The sequence below is a fragment of the Photinus pyralis genome, unplaced genomic scaffold (assembly GCF_008802855.1).
Source record: "Photinus pyralis isolate 1611_PpyrPB1 unplaced genomic scaffold, Ppyr1.3 Ppyr1.4_LG1, whole genome shotgun sequence".
NCBI classification, from domain to species: domain Eukaryota; kingdom Metazoa; phylum Arthropoda; class Insecta; order Coleoptera; family Lampyridae; genus Photinus; species Photinus pyralis.
In genome coordinates, this window is record NW_022170249.1 from 25,210,887 (window position 1) to 25,229,501 (window position 18,615).

At 35.2% G+C, this 18,615-nt stretch overlaps 1 protein-coding gene across 2 annotated transcripts in view; it reads left to right on the forward strand.

The window, feature by feature from the left end:
- LOC116159757 overlaps window positions 1-18,615 on the forward strand; it is a 66,814-nt gene that overhangs the window by 31,441 nt on the left and 16,758 nt on the right. Inside the window, exons 1-4 of one of the 2 annotated variants that reach the window (XM_031472832.1) lie at window positions 2,333-2,404; window positions 4,843-5,048; window positions 5,133-5,268; window positions 17,292-17,425. In XM_031472832.1, coding sequence (XP_031328692.1) covers window positions 2,350-2,404; window positions 4,843-5,048; window positions 5,133-5,268; window positions 17,292-17,425 — 531 coding nt within the window. In that variant the 5' untranslated portion in view covers window positions 2,333-2,349. Of the gene's footprint in view, window positions 1-2,332; window positions 2,405-4,842; window positions 5,049-5,132; window positions 5,269-17,291; window positions 17,426-18,615 lie in introns of those variants that run through there. The other variant, XM_031472831.1, reaches the window with a different exon arrangement.

The window sequence follows — 18,615 nt, forward strand, 5'->3', positions numbered from 1 at the left end:
AACTAGTTGATCAATACTATACTTGATAATACAGGATGAGATTCCATAAATATCTTTAGTGTTACTTCTCTTTAACGACTTGATCACGTCTCTTACTTTACATGGAGTTACTTCCTTTATTTGAAAGTGAACGTCACTAAATTTGACACTAGCGATAGCAAGAGAATCAACAGCGGATGCTAGTGGCTGTTTCACTTTGTCCTCCACGACGCTTATAAAATGTTTGTTAATTTGATCAGCTCTCATGTTTAGGGAGTTGGTCGTTTTAACGTTGTTTCTCTGATTATTAATCATAGTCCACATCATTTTGCATGGGTTTGCAGAATTACGAATTACCTTATCACAAGCATTAATTTTCGCATTCTTAATAGCATTTCTATACTGCGCACGACAAGTATTTCGTATGCGTTTCAGTGATTCCGTTTTATACTGGTTGTAAAAGTCAGTAAAAAAGTGAAACCTGTCTCTCAGCAACTTAATTTCTTTAGTGAACCATTTAATTCCCGAGTCACGCTTTCTGGTCGACAGCTTTCGTTTCGGAAATGCAATTGAAAACGCATCAAGAAAGTTGCCGTGAAAAATATTAAATTTAGCTTTTACATCTAAGTTAATATCAGCTAGATAATGCCAACTAAAATTACTCAACATGTTAAACAGGGAATTATTACCCCTTTTAGTAATAGGTCTATAACATTTTGACTCTAGTTGGGTATCACGCACTTTACTGTCTCTACTCACTGTTAACATTTGTCCCTGATGATCAGATAGTCTAGTGTTCATTATAGTTGTGTAGAAGTCATTGGTAGAAAAATTGATAAAAATGTTGTCCAAGCAGTTCAAGAGTCTAGTAGGTTCTTTAACTGTTTGCACAAACCCATAAGTTGCTAGCAAGTTTGTGATGAACAATGCAGTAGGGTCTTGAGTGTTAAAGTTTACATTGAAATCCCCTGCTATTATAATACCCGTAGTGTGATTTAAAGACTGTAGCATCGAAGTAAGGGTGTCAGAAAATATGTCAAAGTCTCCCGACGGTGATCTATACAGTGATATGATCACTACATTATACGTGGCACAGTAGATTGCTGACAATTCACAGTGTAACTCACATGACAATGCACTAATATCGGCAATTGCAGAACAACTTAGATTTAACTTAGAGTTTATCAAGACTGCGACTCCACCGTGCACACTTACCGATCTACAAAAAGCAGACGCAAATCCCCATGGCCCCACTTGGAACCCTCCATTTACCTCTGAATTAGTGAGCCAGTGCTCACTTACACAGATAAAATGAATGGTCGAATTAATGTCACCAAAAAACGCCTCAAGTTCATTCACCTTATACCTTAAACACTGTATGTTAATATTGAACACCGATATGCGGTTACTCGCTGTTGAAATGGTTTGCGTTATCCTTGGTCCTCTGCCTGCGGACGCTTCCAGAAAAAACGGTTAATGAGAACGCCTGAGGGCCATAAGTCTGCTCTTAGTACAGTGTCCTTTAAATTTTCCTCCACAGATATTCTGAACGAGGAATATATGTCAGGAAATTTGGAAGTCAGCTTTACCACTTCTGCATCTAAAATTGCATTTTTTCGTAGGTACTCAATGAGAGTTTGCTCATTCGTGTTGGGGTGCAACCGACATACGTGGAAATGCATCCTCTTTTGGACTCCCAGTAGCGTTCCATTTGTCGCGCTTCCTGATAAGAGAGTGCGAGGTTTGAGGGACCGTTTGTGCCTCGTTACTGTAGTGAAATGGTTGTTTTTTGCGGTTTCGTCCGTAGAATCGCCAGGACCAGAAGCAAATCCACTGATAGCTTGCGGCGTTATTTTGTCTTTAGGTTTGTCCTTTTGTGTGGAAACGTGTGGCGTATCTTTCTGATTAGGTGCAGAACTGAGTTGAAAGTTCATGGAACTGTTACCGTCGAGGTTACCGTCCTTGTTACTTTGATTAGACTCGTTTTGGGCATGTTGCGCCACATTGGCATATGATTTTTTCTTGTCTTTACCTGTTGTTGAGCTATTAGATTTAGCCTCTGTCTTAAGATTTTTGGGATGACTTTTTTCGCCATTTGAATTTGTAGTCAAGGTAGAATTTTGAAAAAAGTTTATCAGTTTAAGTTGTTCCCTTAGGGCATTAACCGTGTCATTTAAACATTTAATTGAGAAGTCTTTTTGCTTAATTATTTCCTTTAAATAATGTACTTCAGTGGAATTACTTACATTAAGTTTATTATCCATTGCGTCGATGTCCTTGTCATTATTTTGCACGATTTCAATATTCGCATTATTTACACAGCAATTTACCGTAGTATCAGTTAACATAACAACGTTTTTTAAGTATTTAATGCATCCCGGGTGTATTAGTGATGCACATGTAACACACTTAAGACCATTTACGGGTACGTTATTACATTTTTTACACGGTTTACTAGGAGCATTAGAAACCCCGACCGTATCGGCCGCCATAACTGTTAACAACCTTTTTAGGTGTAGAATACCCCCCCCCCCTCTCCACCGCACAGGAAGGATTGATAACTTTTTCTCGAAAGCTGCCATGGCAGCTGCTTTCTGGAAAGGGTCACCAAATCTTCTGATTTTTTCGGAGTGAGGGGGGGGGTATTCCATATGGATCATGTTCAATTCTAATTTTAGGCACTAACAAGTAAAAAGGTTTTGGCCCTACGGCGAGTAACTTTAATGCATTTTTCATGCGTTTATCAGTACTTCTAAAAAGGCCACGGTTATGTTTTTTTTTACTAAAAGCGTGCACGGTTAAAATATCTTTCAAAGAAATATCTCAATAAATAAGAAAGTTGGCATTGCACAATCTACTTCGCGTATCTTATTTTTGCAATATGCGATATATCTGCCTTTATAGAAGCATCTGTGGTTAAAATTTCAAAAAAATATCTTCATAAAAAATGAAGTTGGCACTGCACAGAATGCGCATAAACGCATGCGCACATTTAATGTTTACAATATAAGATATGTTTGCCTTTAACAAAAGCGTTTGTGTTTAAAATTTCAAAAAAGATATCTCGATAAATAAGACAGGTGATACTACGTACAATATGCGATACGTCTGATTTTACTAGAAGTATCTGAGGTTAAAATTTCAACAAAATATATTAATAAATAAAGTTGATATCGTGCAGCCTGTGCATGGGCGCACTCATTGTGAAGGTTCTTCTCGGCTCAGGTGTCAGACCTATAAGCTACTGAATTCAAAAGGAAGAACTAAATATATTGAAAACTGTAGTAGTTAAGGCCTCCCTCGGACGGATGGACAGGCGGACGGTGGTACGGACGAACAGACAGAGAAAGTAGCTGCGATAGCGCACCCAACTTCGTTGGTAAATGCGCTAAAAAATAATCATGAGCATGCGGGAAGAATTGATCACCTTTTCTCAAAAGCTACGGTGAGATTTTTCTGGAAAGGGTCTTCCTGGGAGGTTTCCATAACCCCCAGTTGTTGCGCGTTCCCCCAACATGTTCAGAGTCCACAGGATTCTAATGATGGTTTCAAAAAATCGTATGGAAAGTGGTACTTTTTTGCACGATTTTTACTTTGCGTTAGTCCTGTCTATGAACAATTTTTGAGTGACAGTAAATCGCGAATGTCATTCAATTATGCGTTATTAAGGTACTATGCAAAAAATTTCTTGTACAACACGTGTTGAAAGTGTCTTTTTTTCATGAATTTGCAAGATTGATGCCCTCAAACTGCAAGTTCATGAAAAAAATATCACTTTCAAAACTAGTTTTACAAATAACTATTGTTGCTTGGATATTTTTTGTATATGGACTGTATGAATGTAATTATTGCTGGATATGCTTGTATAAGATGGACGTTGAAAGAATATCGTCACTAATGATTAACGTGATTATTGATTAAAAATACAAATAAAGTAAATTGATTCTAAATCTTGATTTGGTGATCGATACGGCGTTTACGTCTAGATATAAGGGTAGCTATATGCCAGGCACCACTCGTAACTAAATATAAAATTGGAACGACACCAAAGTCCAGCAAAGAAACAATTAGCAATTTCGCACTTAACAATAAAAAAGAAAAGAATCTGTTTGTTCCTAAGAGGTGGAACAAACCTTAAGTTCAGATTCATCATACACCAAATGGACACCCTCATTTTTGGTACTTTATGCCACAAAATTACCGGAACTAGAAAGTTGAGTAAAATTGCATCATTATTTAATCGCAACTCGATAAAGGGTGTAAAATTGACAAGAACATATTTGGCCCAAATATTATGTTAAACAAATAACAAATCTATCTCGGCTTACGTTTCTAAAAAAATTCAACGGAAATTCAGAGATCCGGAGGGAGTTCTTTTTTTAGAAAGCCGAGTTTTTCCCGAAGGGTTTCTAAAACGATGCATGTTGTTGATAAATCAAGGTCCTTGAGGAACCATACCGAGAAAGATAAGAGAGATATGTCAGAGCATATTTTTAGCATTGATCCTGAGTGACAAGTGTAATATGTATTGACGTTTAGTAAAAAACAGTTCTTTTTCACCCTGATGTATTCAGACTTAAATACTATTTGCTCGAAGTAGCTAATCTGTATGAACCCCGTCTCGCGTAAATTTCTCAGATTGGCATAAAAAGCATAAACAAGAAATGGTGTAAGAAAGAGGGTAGCACTTACTGTTGGTATAGTTGCTCGTAATTCTATTTTAATGCAAGTGTACAATTGCGAACACCACCATCGCGTCGCAATAATATAATGAATAAGGGCAGCACCGACATTTGCTTAATGTTTGGAAAGTGCTCCGGGATAACGAGATAAAATTGATATTTATACGCAATTTTGTTTCAGATTCAAAAGCGTTAAAAGATGTTTCGGTGATAGTACCTCAGGCTGTGGTAGTTGGGGATTCGGTGTCTCTACACTGCCGTTTTAATCTGGAAGGTGAGCCTTTATATACGGTTAAATGGTATAAGGGGCAAAGCGAATTTTATCGTTATCTCCCAAAGGAGCTACCGAATACCCAAGTCTTTCCACTTTCCGGCATTGCCGTTGATGTAAGTATATACGCGCGTAAAGAGAGGAAGGCGATTGAAAGAGAATAATGCGGCCTATGCACTAAGTGAAAATTACGTTTTCAGTTAAGCAATTCGAGTCCAAATCAGGTGGTCCTTCGGGACGTGCAGACGATCTCGACGGGAAGGTACAGATGCGAGGTTTCCACGGACGCGCCGAATTTCTTCACGAATATCGAAACTGGGTACATGTACGTAATCAGTGAGTATTTACTAATTTATTTAACTTGAATTAGTTGTAGTAATGAATCATAAACTTCACGTATTAATATTACGCACATCTTTAATTGCGTTATTGATTTTATGTGAGCCCCCCTAAATTAATATTCCGGATGTGTTAGCTTTAAAACAACCACTGCTCGGGGGCAAGATCAGTGATATTTTTTATGCATTCTGCTATAGATTTTATATATTTTGAAAAGAACGATACTTGACACAGACAGACGAAAAATAACAGCTATAATTAATTCGCGGGCGTTTAATGAAAGATGTGTTCCTTAAACTTTAGGTGCTTGTTCCAAAAATTTAGGAAGAAATCTGCCCGTATTAACCCATCTACGGTCCAGTGTACGAATAAGAACACTTGTGGACGTCATTAGAACGATCTATGAACATTTTTCGAAAAACATCTGTTACTCAAAGTTTAGATGCGTTTCTTAAACTCTAAAAAGGAAATTGAGAACGATTTGAAAGGTAGAAGCGGTTAAATAAAACCCAAGGAAATCGTCAAATAGGTACCCTCCGTTGTTTAGTCGCCTTTTACGACACGCAGTGTCCCTGCGGTAGGGTTATTCTCCCCCGCCCCTACCTACACGGGTACAATTTAACAATACTAAATGGACAACGACAAGAAACAAACGAAATGGAATGGGCATAGAAAAGTTAACACACCAAATCCTTGGCTCTACAGCGGATTCCCGTTACACATTCCACTCCTTCAGAATACAGATTTGAATTTTCTAACTTTCACCGTTTTCCTGCTCTTTGGACTTTTTCGTTTCATCTAGATCCGTTTGATTCTTCTTGGCAAATCTTTTTCTTAGTTAATTTTTTTTGTGGATTTTCCATTTTTTTTAAACATAATAAATTATAATTAATGTCGCAGTTCTGACAATTCATATTGTAGTTACATGCCATTATTAAAGATGGAGTTCTACGAAGAAGATCGGATTTTGGAGTGGGATAAGTGAAGGTGTCTAAATGCCTGGTATAATACATTGGAATTGAATATATAGAAACGAAACCCATACCAACCGTTATCTTAATGCAAATTCTCATCATTATCCTACACAATTAAATGGAATTATTAAATCTTTAACAATTCGGTTAATCAGATTAAGTGATCAATATTCAAGAACAGAGGAACTAAATCATTTAAGAGAAAGATTACGTCGAAATGATTATCCTTTAAACCAAATTAGGATATATCCTCAAATTCATTGGCAAAGCATTATGCGGAAACAGGACATAACAACATTACACTTCTAGTTCCAATTTACAACTTAAATGAAAGGATAATAGAGAATCCATTGAAATTCAACGTCGACCCATTGCTATAAATAAATGAGACGATGGGTCAAGATTATCACCAATTTGGAAACCAGTTATAAACAAAATTAGAATAACGAAGAAACTAACTCTGGATCAACCATCACGACCAGTGGATCGTTTACCATAAAAAACAAATTTGCGAATGCGCTCTAACATAGCAGCCGTTTTCCAACAGCTAAACTAACATTCATCTTAGATCCCTCCCTTAGGACCAATATAAAGCTATTCGAAAGGAGCAACATAAAATAATAAAAATTTACCGCCACCTTTTGTGAAAGAATGTCACATCTTAACATTCACAACGTCATTTGAATTTATATTATTTTTTATATTAATTAATATTATTAACGAGCTCCTAGCGAGTTCATGATTTTGGACTTTCTGTCCGTCCCTCCGCCCGTTTATGGACAAGATAACTCCCGAACGGTTTCAAATTTTCCCATTCTGTTTTTAGTATTATGTTTATCATCACCCAAAGAAGAACGTATTAAATGTTTGACCCAAGAGCTCGTTTGCTATATTGTTACAAGTTTTTATCTTTAAGTAGGTACATTTAGTTTTATTTTAGGGGATTAGAGTTAAAAATACATTGCCTATGCAGGGTGTTTTTTTGGGAGTTTTAGTTAAACGTTTCTGGGAAAGTGAAATAGGTAGGTTTTCGTAAATTTGTACTTAGGAGTTACTCTGAAGGCCGAATCGTTGTAAAATATTTTCAAAATGGTCGCACTTCCGGAAAAACCGAAAGTAGCTATTAACTTCGTTATTTTAAATGGCAACCCTTATATATTTTTGGATTCTACGTGAAATTACAGTTCTTTTGATACCCACATGTCGATATCTACCATTTATGGTTTTTAAGTTATTTTGACTTTAAGAAAAAAAATGGCGGATGCAGCCTTGATAATTGATTACTTGAAAATGCTTGTAGTTCTGGTTTTGGATTTGTTTAAGTGTTTAAGAAAGCCCTATTCTTTCTCTATGCACCTAACCTGAATATAAATATTTTTGGTATTTGGAGTGATTATAAGTCCCACACTTCAAAATAAGGCAAGTTAGATGAATTAAATTTTAAAAAATAGTTATATTAATGATACAAGTTCGATATGAGCATCATAATAAAACGCGTGTAATGTGAAAACCACCACCGTATATAATTTCAATGTAATTTTGTCTATCTTTCATCACGTTTTGAACGTAAAGATATGTACAATATACAGTATGTCAATTTGAAAACGTACGACCCTGTATAGATGTGCTACAACAAAAAAATATGGAACCTTACCAATAGCACGGCTATTGTATTATTTTATGTACGACTGCTTGATAATGGGGTGATTACAGTCGCAATTAGTGGCCATAATTTGCAATATTATGGCCTAGTCCATAATGATAAAGTAAAACGGCCGCCTGTCAATGTGACAGTCGTACTTAAGTGTCAATCCAAGGTAAATTCAAGTACTTTAGACAAATGCTTGACATCTGTTGTCAATGATATATAGATTTTATCGTTTATTGAATTCCATGAAATTTTCATTTTTAAGGGATGTTGCAGTCGTGCATTGTATATATCGCGTCCATAAATAGGTTTTATGGGGACTCGACTTGTTTATTTGTGCCTCGCTCGCAAGCTCGCTCGGCTAAATAAACGGCTCATCCATAAAGACCCAGTTTATTGATATATAAATAGCCATTGTCCACAACTGTATTTAATCAACTCTTAACGCGAGCTGTCAAACTAATTAATCGGTGATATTAGACGTGACATAACATTTCCACGGCTTTCTTTCAATCAAAATTTTGTTGCTTCTACTTTATTTTAATAAATACAATTTTTATAGCCAAAAGGGCATTCCCTGTTTTCCAATCGTTTCCAAAATTCTCAGCTTTTAGGACCATTAGAGAACATTAGTACAAAATTTATGCCAAATTGGTCTGTTAAATTTCTTACAAAGTTATACGTAATTCAATAAATATCGATTTTATTGCCAAAAAGGCATTTACCTCGGCATTTACCGTTTTCAAAATCTCTTCAACAGTATTTAGGGGAACATTTGTTTCAAATTTCCACCAAATCGGTCGGGTAGTTTCGGCTGAACCTTGTTTACAAGAATCATGTCCTACGTGAAATTTAGAATGATTTCAATGACCTCCCAATTTCTTATTGGAGAGGTTAAAAAGAAGAAACACTTGTCCAAGTTTATATTCCAGGGGGGATATTTTATCGGCTGGTTACGGATTAAATTAGGTTAACCCTTTGACGGGAGCAGAAGCGGCTCCTATAAAATGTAAATAGGGAAAAGGGGTTGAAAGTTGCTCATTTTAAAGATCATTCAAATCCATTTTTTAAAAGTATTATACTTTCTGTTTATATCCAGTACTTTTGAAAAAAAAATACAATAAAAAATATCCGCCATGTTCTACATGCTGATATCCCAACCCCCACGACGAGGGATTCGGAGATATAATACAACTACATACCTAAGAAAAATTGAAAAGAGGGGCAAAATAACGTACGTACATAATTTCATGATAACGATACAAATTGGTGCATAATCATGGCACAAATATTGGGTTGTTACCCCTAGTGGTTGGAACACAGTGGTACAAATTTGATGCTTACGATACAAACTAGTAGAAAATAAGTACAAAATCATGGCTCAAGCATTTTATGGATGTACATATATGCACGAGGTAGTAACGTTAAGTTGCAATCCCAAAATAGATTTGATCCTAGCGGTCAAAAAGTGCTGGTACAAAATTAATTACTTACAGCACAAATTAGTACAAAATTATGGGCCATGCATTTATAGAAATCTGTATACTTGGGGTTGTGGCATTAAGTTGCAACCCCAATGTAGATTTGGTCCTAGTGGTTAAAAGGTAGTGGTACAAAACTTATTATTTACGGTACAAATTAGTATAAAATGAGTACAAAATTATGGCACAAACATTTTTAAGAATCTGAATATTTGGGGTTGTGGCGTTAAGTTGCAACCCCAATGTAGATTCAGTTCTAACGATTAAAACTTAGTGGTACAAAATTTGGTATCCGCGGTACAAATAAGTACAAAATAACGGTATTAATAGATTTGCTAATCTTTTTAGTGGGGGTTGAAACTTAATGCACCCCTAGAACAGGCTGTCAAACACGCCGTCCACCCCGCTGTTGTACTATCTACGGCCCGTCACGATTTTTGTAAATTATAAGATTTAATTGTTTCGTGTGTCCTATTTTGGTTGAGACTGTAGTGCACCTCACCTGTTTTTAAAAATCATGAAAATTAATAAAACCTTTTTTACTGTTTTTAAATAGTAGGTCATGAATTCATGCAGATTTTGTTTTGATTGTTGTATCCATGCTAACCAAGGAAGATATCTATCAATAAAAATTACGCTGGGGAGGGGGGTTGAAAGACGACCCGCGTTAAGCTGTCCCACTAGCAGAATGGGCTGTGTATTGACTTTGAGGGCATTTTTATTAAAAATTAATGTTAGAAGGTTTAACGGTATCCGAAGATGTTTCAATAAACACCCAGTTCCCTTATTATCTAAAAAAGTTGGACATTTTGGAATGACTCGTCACAGAATGTTAAATTTCCAAGAGGCCAATTACAATTTCCTTATCTGTATTGCCTTAAAGTCCTCTGATTTAAATACAGTTAGCAACAAACCAGTTCCTGGTTTACTCCCAAAAAATGTCAAACTGGAAGTTTCCCAGCTTGAATATTCACCTCCAAGGATTTGACATTAAATAAATTCAAAATGACGTTTCGCAGTCCCTTACTAAAAGTTTAGTCTTTGCAATTTTTGATTTTTAATCAACATTACAAATTACAACAGTTCTGTATTGGCAATTTAAAAGAGTATTTTCCAATGACTCATTCTTATCTGACCAGTTCCAATCGGATGTTGCTACGTCATTTTGGACCAGCTGTTCTTATATTCGAAATGCAAATTATTACGCAAAATCGTATGAGGACAAGTATACTCAAAAATGGTATTAAAAAATCAATTAGCACAATTAAATGCAATCCATTTATAGTTAAAAAAAATGTACCTTTAGTTCCGTTGTGCTGCATGGGTTGCAAAAACGATCTTCCGCTCCAATTTTGATGGTGACACAAAAAACGACGCGATTTTTATTCACTACATGCCAAAATTTTACGAAAAAGTCAGCGAGAACGACACTATTCGCGACCGACGACATTAAGAGACTGATTAATTTACTGCATTTTGGAAAACACGCCCGCCTTATCTTCTTGAAAGGTTCGCAGGTGCCGAATATCGACGCGCTAATTAAACACATGTGCGAATTTGAACAAAATAATTGCCTTTCGACGTTACGGAAAAACACGTGCGAATTTAAATTTGAAAACGGTTTTTGACTCATCTTTATCCTTGGTTTTGATTTTCTCCACTACCCTACGTAATAAAAAAAGGTTTCCTTTGACTTTGAAAAAAAGTCGCCGATGGACTTGAAAAAGATAAAAATCAGACGGAGCAACATCTGGAATATTCCAAGGAAGCTGGGTTCCTTTACCCATTTCATGCAGCAGAAAATATTTCTCGAATGACAAAATCCAGTCATGGAAGGTAAAATACGGCCCAATTTTGCCAAACGGCACCGATTTCTACGAAATTTTCGACTTAGGTTTTATTTAATGTTGATCCTATGCCAAGGTTTTTGTTGGACGAAAACTACTCCACTAGTCCACGCGTTTTGCGCAACAAAATTTTGCGTGGAAAAAAGTCGATCTTTTTTCAAGCAAGATTTTGTTACGCAACCAGAATCAAATGCAGTGTGTCTTTGAGAAAAGCGGGCGTGCTTAATTGTATTAACATTGGAAATGTTTATGTTTTCGTGTATGGGTACAAAGTTACGGGTTTCGTTCAAGACCAAAAAACAACGGTGAAGGAACCGTGAAAACGTCGAGCCCCGAAAGGCAGCATTGAATTTTACGAAGAAGGAACTGCACAAGGAAGCCAAGAACAGACTGAAGAAAGATGCTTACACGATCTGGAAGATATCTCAGGCCTCACAACTTATTCCGTCACCATTCTTTCATTTCCATTGTCCAGACGATTAAGCCCCCGAATCCTTGAACCCGCCTTCGAAAAACCTCATCCAGGACCGTCTAAACGACATCGGCTCACAATCTTAGATAGTGTATTTAAAGGATCTAAGCATTGACATAATATTTCGTGACGCCTCGACGTCTATTGGGATTTCTGGAATATTCGCTACAGTATGCTTAAAACCGGAAAGTGTCACTCTGTATATTATCCTTCTATTCCAAACCGATGCCTTTTTGTATACAAAAATATACAGTGGGGTGTATTACATCAAATAAAAGTTTGTGTAGGAAAAATAGCGACCTATATACCTAATCATTCTTTTGGGCGCACCGAAGGCTGAACTTATGAGATTCCTCTAGCTACGTGTAAAGATTAAGCTTAACAATAATCGTAGAATATCTCCCGCAATTTGCTCATTAGGAACGCTGGATGTTGGTGGACATTTCGGAGTGGTATGGATACAATACATAATTTTTCATACAGCATACTCAATGTCGCTGAATGAGGTACATGAGGTACGAAGTCCAAATACAAAATTGGTCGAAAGTTTTCCAACAAATTTCGTTCCTTTTGACACGTGAACATTGAACTGATCTCAAAACGTTTTTATACTTAAAAAAAAAGCACCGATCCCATCCCTCCGTTATAGTCGAGGAAAAACGGAATAATTACCGAAGATAAAACAAGTATATTTAAACCACGCCCGAGAAATGAAGTTTGAAACATTGGTCTCAAATTTGCATTACTCCGCATAAATTTTGCGGATTAAAATTTCCCCCCAAATATAATTAATTACGTAAAAATGATTAACATGGAACAACGTAACAAATGTGTTTTCCTCCAACTTTTTGAGAATTAATGACTATTTACAACTGAATCCATAAATCATCTGATTCTACAATGACCGCGAAATATTTTCCGTCTAAGCTTGAAAGTTTTAATTTAAGGGAACTACTTCGATTTTAACAAACGTCCCCTTTTTTTAGAGGCGAGCATGATAATGTTTCTTCAAGTTAAAGATTTAGTATAGCGAATAATCTACGCTGGTAAGTAGGTCGAAGTTGCTTTTATCCAAAAGAATTACGCCCATTCTTCTCTGTTAAAAAATAATAGTGGAACGAACTAAAAGTAAAGGGGTGAATTTACGAGTTGAGTTTTAGGGGAGTGCGATAAAATGTAATATTGGTGATATATGTTCGCGTTTTATTTAATCTAATTTCCCTTCGGGAGGTATTTTTGTGGGGGCACATATGGTCCAATTAGACCTTAACTTCCACCTCGTTGACCACAACGATAAATCTGGAGGAATTGATTTCTCATTTCTAATACACCCGCCCGAGTCGAGCCTAGATATTTCGGTTAAAGAATTATTATTTATAATTGCTTTTAGTACAGCGTTCCCGTTTAAAAAATGTTGCTTCATAAATTGTATTAAATGGCTTATGTGGTATACGAGAAACATTTTAAATGGCCTTTTTAATACCGAGCTTATTATTTATGAATGCATGTTAAACAAAACGTACAAATACTACATTTTCTCTTTTCGATGGAGCGCCTTTTGATGTACAAGATTTTACGTGATTCAAATTAAGTTTAAAATTTAAATTTAATAAGACCACCAAATATAAAGGTTCAATTTTCTTGTCGTAAGAGAATTTCATTTTTCAGGTTTTTATAGATATATTCAATGCATACGAAATGGGTTGTCATTTTTAAACATTTCCAACGGCTGTTGCCGATACTTTTACGCTAATTTACATAGCGCGACCACTTTTTTTGTTTATTACAAAATTTGCCGTACATATAACGCTGTAAAAAATTAATTAAATGCTTCTGCGGGATTTTATCAATTTCTATCCTTGCAACCCACTACCCCAAGTATGCGAGTTCGCCAGAAAATATACCTACCACATAGGCAGACAGTAGGTTTTTATTTTATTTATATTTCTAATTTCTTTTTTTTTTGTTAATAAATAGCATTTCCATTCTTTCTCAGATTTCAGAATGAGCACACAATACTCAATACCAAGAATTTGTGTCTTAAATTATAAATACATTCAGCTCCCCGTACACCCCTGCCCAAAACCCAAGAAAGTACAAACTAATGCAGGTGCATACACGAACTGAAGATATTTCTGACTCTGAGAACTCGCAGACTGGGAGTACTTTGAAATCTTAAGCTTAGATCGGTGCCGCTGTGAAGTAAAAATTATAGGCGAACAGAAATCCAGGAAGTTCCATCTGTTACGGCGTAGTTACTTTTACAAGGGGTTGAAAATCCCACTTGCACTAAATAAAATTGAGCTTCCACGTTTTTATAGACCTAAATGAATTATTAAAAAAATGAATTAATAAATATGATTTTAGCTTTGAACGACGCGGATAAACCTTGGATCTAGAAAAAAAACACCCTGTAAGCTATTTTTTTAATGTTTATCCTTTTTTTGCATGGCTACCTCACTATTATGTAAATTACATATAACTTATTTAAGATTAGAATATAATACCCAGGAAAACCAAGATGTTTCGAAAACTATCAGAGATAGGTATAGGATATTATTATCAAAAGTTGAAGGTTTTTGGAGGAGCTAAAAGATGACAGAAAAATATACAGGGTGTTCCATTTAAAAAAAAGTGAGATTTTTTAATATGAAGTTTTGTAACCTTGGATCTAGAAAAAAAACACCCTGTAAGCTATTTTTTTAATGTTTTATAGTAGATGTATTTATTTGACTTTTACTTAACCCAGGATAAAAGATAAAACCTGGAATCAAAATTTAAATTGACAATTTTGCCAATATACTGATGCTTGCAAATGCCCAATTTTTCTTAAAAATATAATTATTTTTAAAACTACTAGCTTTTCGGATATTAACCATATAATACAAAAGACGTACAATTACACGTAGAATTCAAAAATGCATTAAAATACAGGCGGTTCTATTTAAAAAAATGTACCATTTGGGCGCCCTACTTTGTGGGCGCACCCTGTATAATTCCAAAATCTTTAAAATGTGGAGAATATTCAACCATATCATAATACAAAAGCACTCTATCGGAAAATCTTATCTTCAAGGCATTAAGTTACTCCGCGCAATCGTTGACTCACCCTGTACAACATATTTAATTAACTACGGTTAATTATACTCACTTAATTGGCCCAGTTAAAATTTCTAAATTCCATAACCTATGGTTAGATTGAATTTCGGGTCAATCGCAAAAGGTTTGCGATATTAAAATAAAAACAGCACTGCCTTGCAGTTTTAATGCTCGTATTCGTTTAACAGTGGGAATTTAAAATCGGTTAATAAATATTAACATACAATATTAACTTTCCCTCCTCTTCCAATCGAAGGGAGATTTCGGATGCTGCAAAGATAATTTAAATATCTCCAGTTACAGCATCTGGATTACCTTATCGGCGCTAGAAATCAAAGCAATTGCTAAATCTAACATATATTGTTTTAGGTTGGTATGAGCAAAATTTCATATGTAAGTGCAGAAGTAAAGCACATCTGTCACTTCAAAAATTTCCGGAAAGTTATTTCACTTTCGACTTTCATGGAATAACTTTCATCATGTAAAACGCGCTTAAGCAGACAACTACTTTGTTTACTCACACCCGAACTAACTTTTTCCCAATATGGTCAAACAGACGGACGAACGGCGCCTTCAACAAACTACTAGTCCGAGATCTAGCGTAAACAAATTTACACGTTCTTTACCCGTCGCAAGAATTAACAGCTCGGAGCAGCCTCGTTTTTTACGTTGATTCCAGTATTTAAGGGAAAACCAACTGCCAATCACAATTAAAGCTGATAACGCCAGCTTCGAAGAAACGCCTCCCCACTTACGCCGAAAATAACCCCCAAATCTACGGAACGCCTCTTATCAGCAATAAAACACGTGTGTTAATTAAATTTCGTCCAATAAAGCTCTTTATCGCAAACGACCAGGTGTTCACACATCTTAACACGCCAATACAAACAAAAATAGACACTGAGATAACAAATTCAAGTACAATAAACCAACTTTGTTCTTATTCGTAAATAATACACCAGCTTTACACCTAATAAATTCAAATATGATCATATACAGGGTGCCTCGTAATTATTTTTGGTGTTTATAGCGAAATAACGACTACTTGACGTTGTTTACATAGTAGTATTTAGGGCGCACCAGGAAAAGCTGTAAATACCCTCCTTAGTGTTTTCCATCTTTGGCTTGTGCAAGAAAAAACCGTTTCCTGTTATTCTATTGGTCGACAGACATGTCACATTTTAATATGGAACTATATATATATACACGGTGTCCATTTTTCGAGTGCCACTATGGGGATCTCGCTTATCTTAAGAGATAGAAACTTGGTTAAATTAGGGCAAAGTTGCGAATTTTCGTGCTGAATAATAATCTAAAAATAAATTTATAATATCTTCAATAGTTTTGAAAATATGGCAAAAAATCGAAAATTTCTGATTTTCATTTTTAACTTTTTCATGGTAAACTAATTATACTAGACATTTCTAATTAACACATTATTCAGACACTTTTTAATGGAGATTTCGAATATGGCATCCCGTTTTTAATAATAATAATAGTAATAATATTTTTTTTAAATATTTTTTTCATTTTCTGCGAAGAGTGCTATGCAAAAACAAAACAACGTTTTGTTGTGAACAAAATGTTGACCTATTTCAAGCAGTGTCATTTACGTTTGTGCTAGTTTTATTGCTAAAATATTATTTATTCTTATGTATTTTGTTCTAATTTGAATTATAATTTTCTTTTAAAACGAAGGTTCAATTCTGTTCATATGAAAATCGAATTTTCTCAACACATCTAGTTCCCTGATGCCAATGCTGCAACCGGACATATGCATCAAACTGTCAAACTTTTGTTCACAATAAATGAACGTTTTGTTTTTCCAAAGCACTCTTCTCAAAAAATTAAAAATTGTATTTTAGGAAAAATGTGATACTGAACTGTGATAATATCGTCGTAAAGAGAAAAAAAGACGTAATCTTAAAATCTCAAAATTAAAAATGGCGCCCATAAGAAAAACTAAAATTGCCACGTGTTTCTCTAAAAGTTATTTAAAACGAGATGTCACATTCGAAAAGTGTTCGAATAATGTGTTAATTAGAAATGTCTAGTACGACTAGTTTATCATGAAAAAATTACAAACGAAAATCAGAAAGTTTCGTTTTTTTGCAATATTTTCAGAACTATTGATGGATGATATTTTAAATTTCTTTTCAGATGATTATTCAGCAGGGAAATTCGCAAATTTCTATCTCTTAAGGTAAGCGAGATCCCCATAGTGGCACTCGAAAAATGGACACCGTGTGTATATATTTTACATTATTTCTTCATTCATTGATCAGTCTACCCCTCGGCCTACCCTAAATGATTAAGACTACACATTTTCTAGAGAGTATGTGCAATGCAATTTTAGGCACTGTTACTCAATCACATTGTTAATTTTCAGTGCAACATGTGTATTAGGCTTTAACACCCTTCACATACAACTTTCCAAACTGTAGCATATTATCAACAGTTTTTACAAAGCTCTCTGATATCCACTTCATTTTGTTTCAGAGATGCCGAGTGGGACACCTCAGATCAAAATCGAAAAAGATTCGTATGAAGTTGGATACACTTTAAGTGGAAACTGCTCCTCGCCACCTGCATACCCACACTTTAATTTAACTTGGTTTATAAACGACAAAATGGTAAGTGAAATTGAGTTTTCCAAACATTTTACGAGTAAAGTAGTAAATTTTAAAGCAATTTACCAACCACCGGTTTCTCCCTAGATCCGATGTGATTTGTAGATTCCATCAACAGCTTTATTATTTTGTTCTACTATTCAGATCAACCAACTTCCGATTGGTGTTTTTCTATTACATTTGATTAAGCTACAAGTTATTTACAGTGAAAATTCAAAGCTCGCCGCTGAAGTGTTTGATAATTAGTACTTTGCTTATTAAAAGGAAATTGAAGCTTTGACGGCATAGGAAAAATAAGGCCAAGTTTTTTGTTAATTACGAAAGGAGGCCGTAACGAACTCTCGATCGATTAAGTTAATTTCAACAAGCTTCATCAACGGTCCGAACAAAAATCGGCCCGCTTTCTTATTTTATTGTGATAATTGTAGTATACAACCCCCGCTTTGATTTATGCACGTTTACAAATGAAAATTTAAGTTTCATGTATTCAACAGGCGCTTTATTATAAGACGGCGGAGCGCGAAATGAGAGTAAACCTGCAAATGGAGATTTCGTATATATAGTGTAAAATATCTCCATAAATAAGGATCGCGTGCACTGAATAAAAGACCGATGTAATTCCTTACATTCGGTTTCCTATAATGGACTACAAAGTATCGGATTTTATGGGGAATTTAAATTAAAGATCCCGATCCCCAATACAATTTTATATTAATGCAAAAAGTACAGACGTGCCGAATCAGCACGTTTTTTCTTTTTTTTAAAAATAAATCGGTTGTTTTTCATCTTGTGAATAATACCTGAATGTACCACAACACTATGATACTATAATAATCTTAATATCATGCTATTATGTTTTTAACTCTTCAGTACACGCGCTTTTTTTTTTCGGTAATTAATTTCATTTTACCACATAAAAGCTGAACATCAAAAAAACTACATGAAACAACTCCCCAAAGAACTATTGGTGTCGCAAGAATTGGTACACCATTTTTTCATATTTCACTCCTAACTCCCGATATACAAAAACATTTTTGGTTGTCTCGAAGGCAAAAGCTGATTCATCGGATTTGGACTTATTTCCGAGAGCTTTCCATTCGCCTGTTATGGAGTTACATTTCTTGTTATATTTCGGGAATTATTCAATTTGTTAATTAAGAAAATTCTTCAAATTTTGAAAAAAAATTCCACAC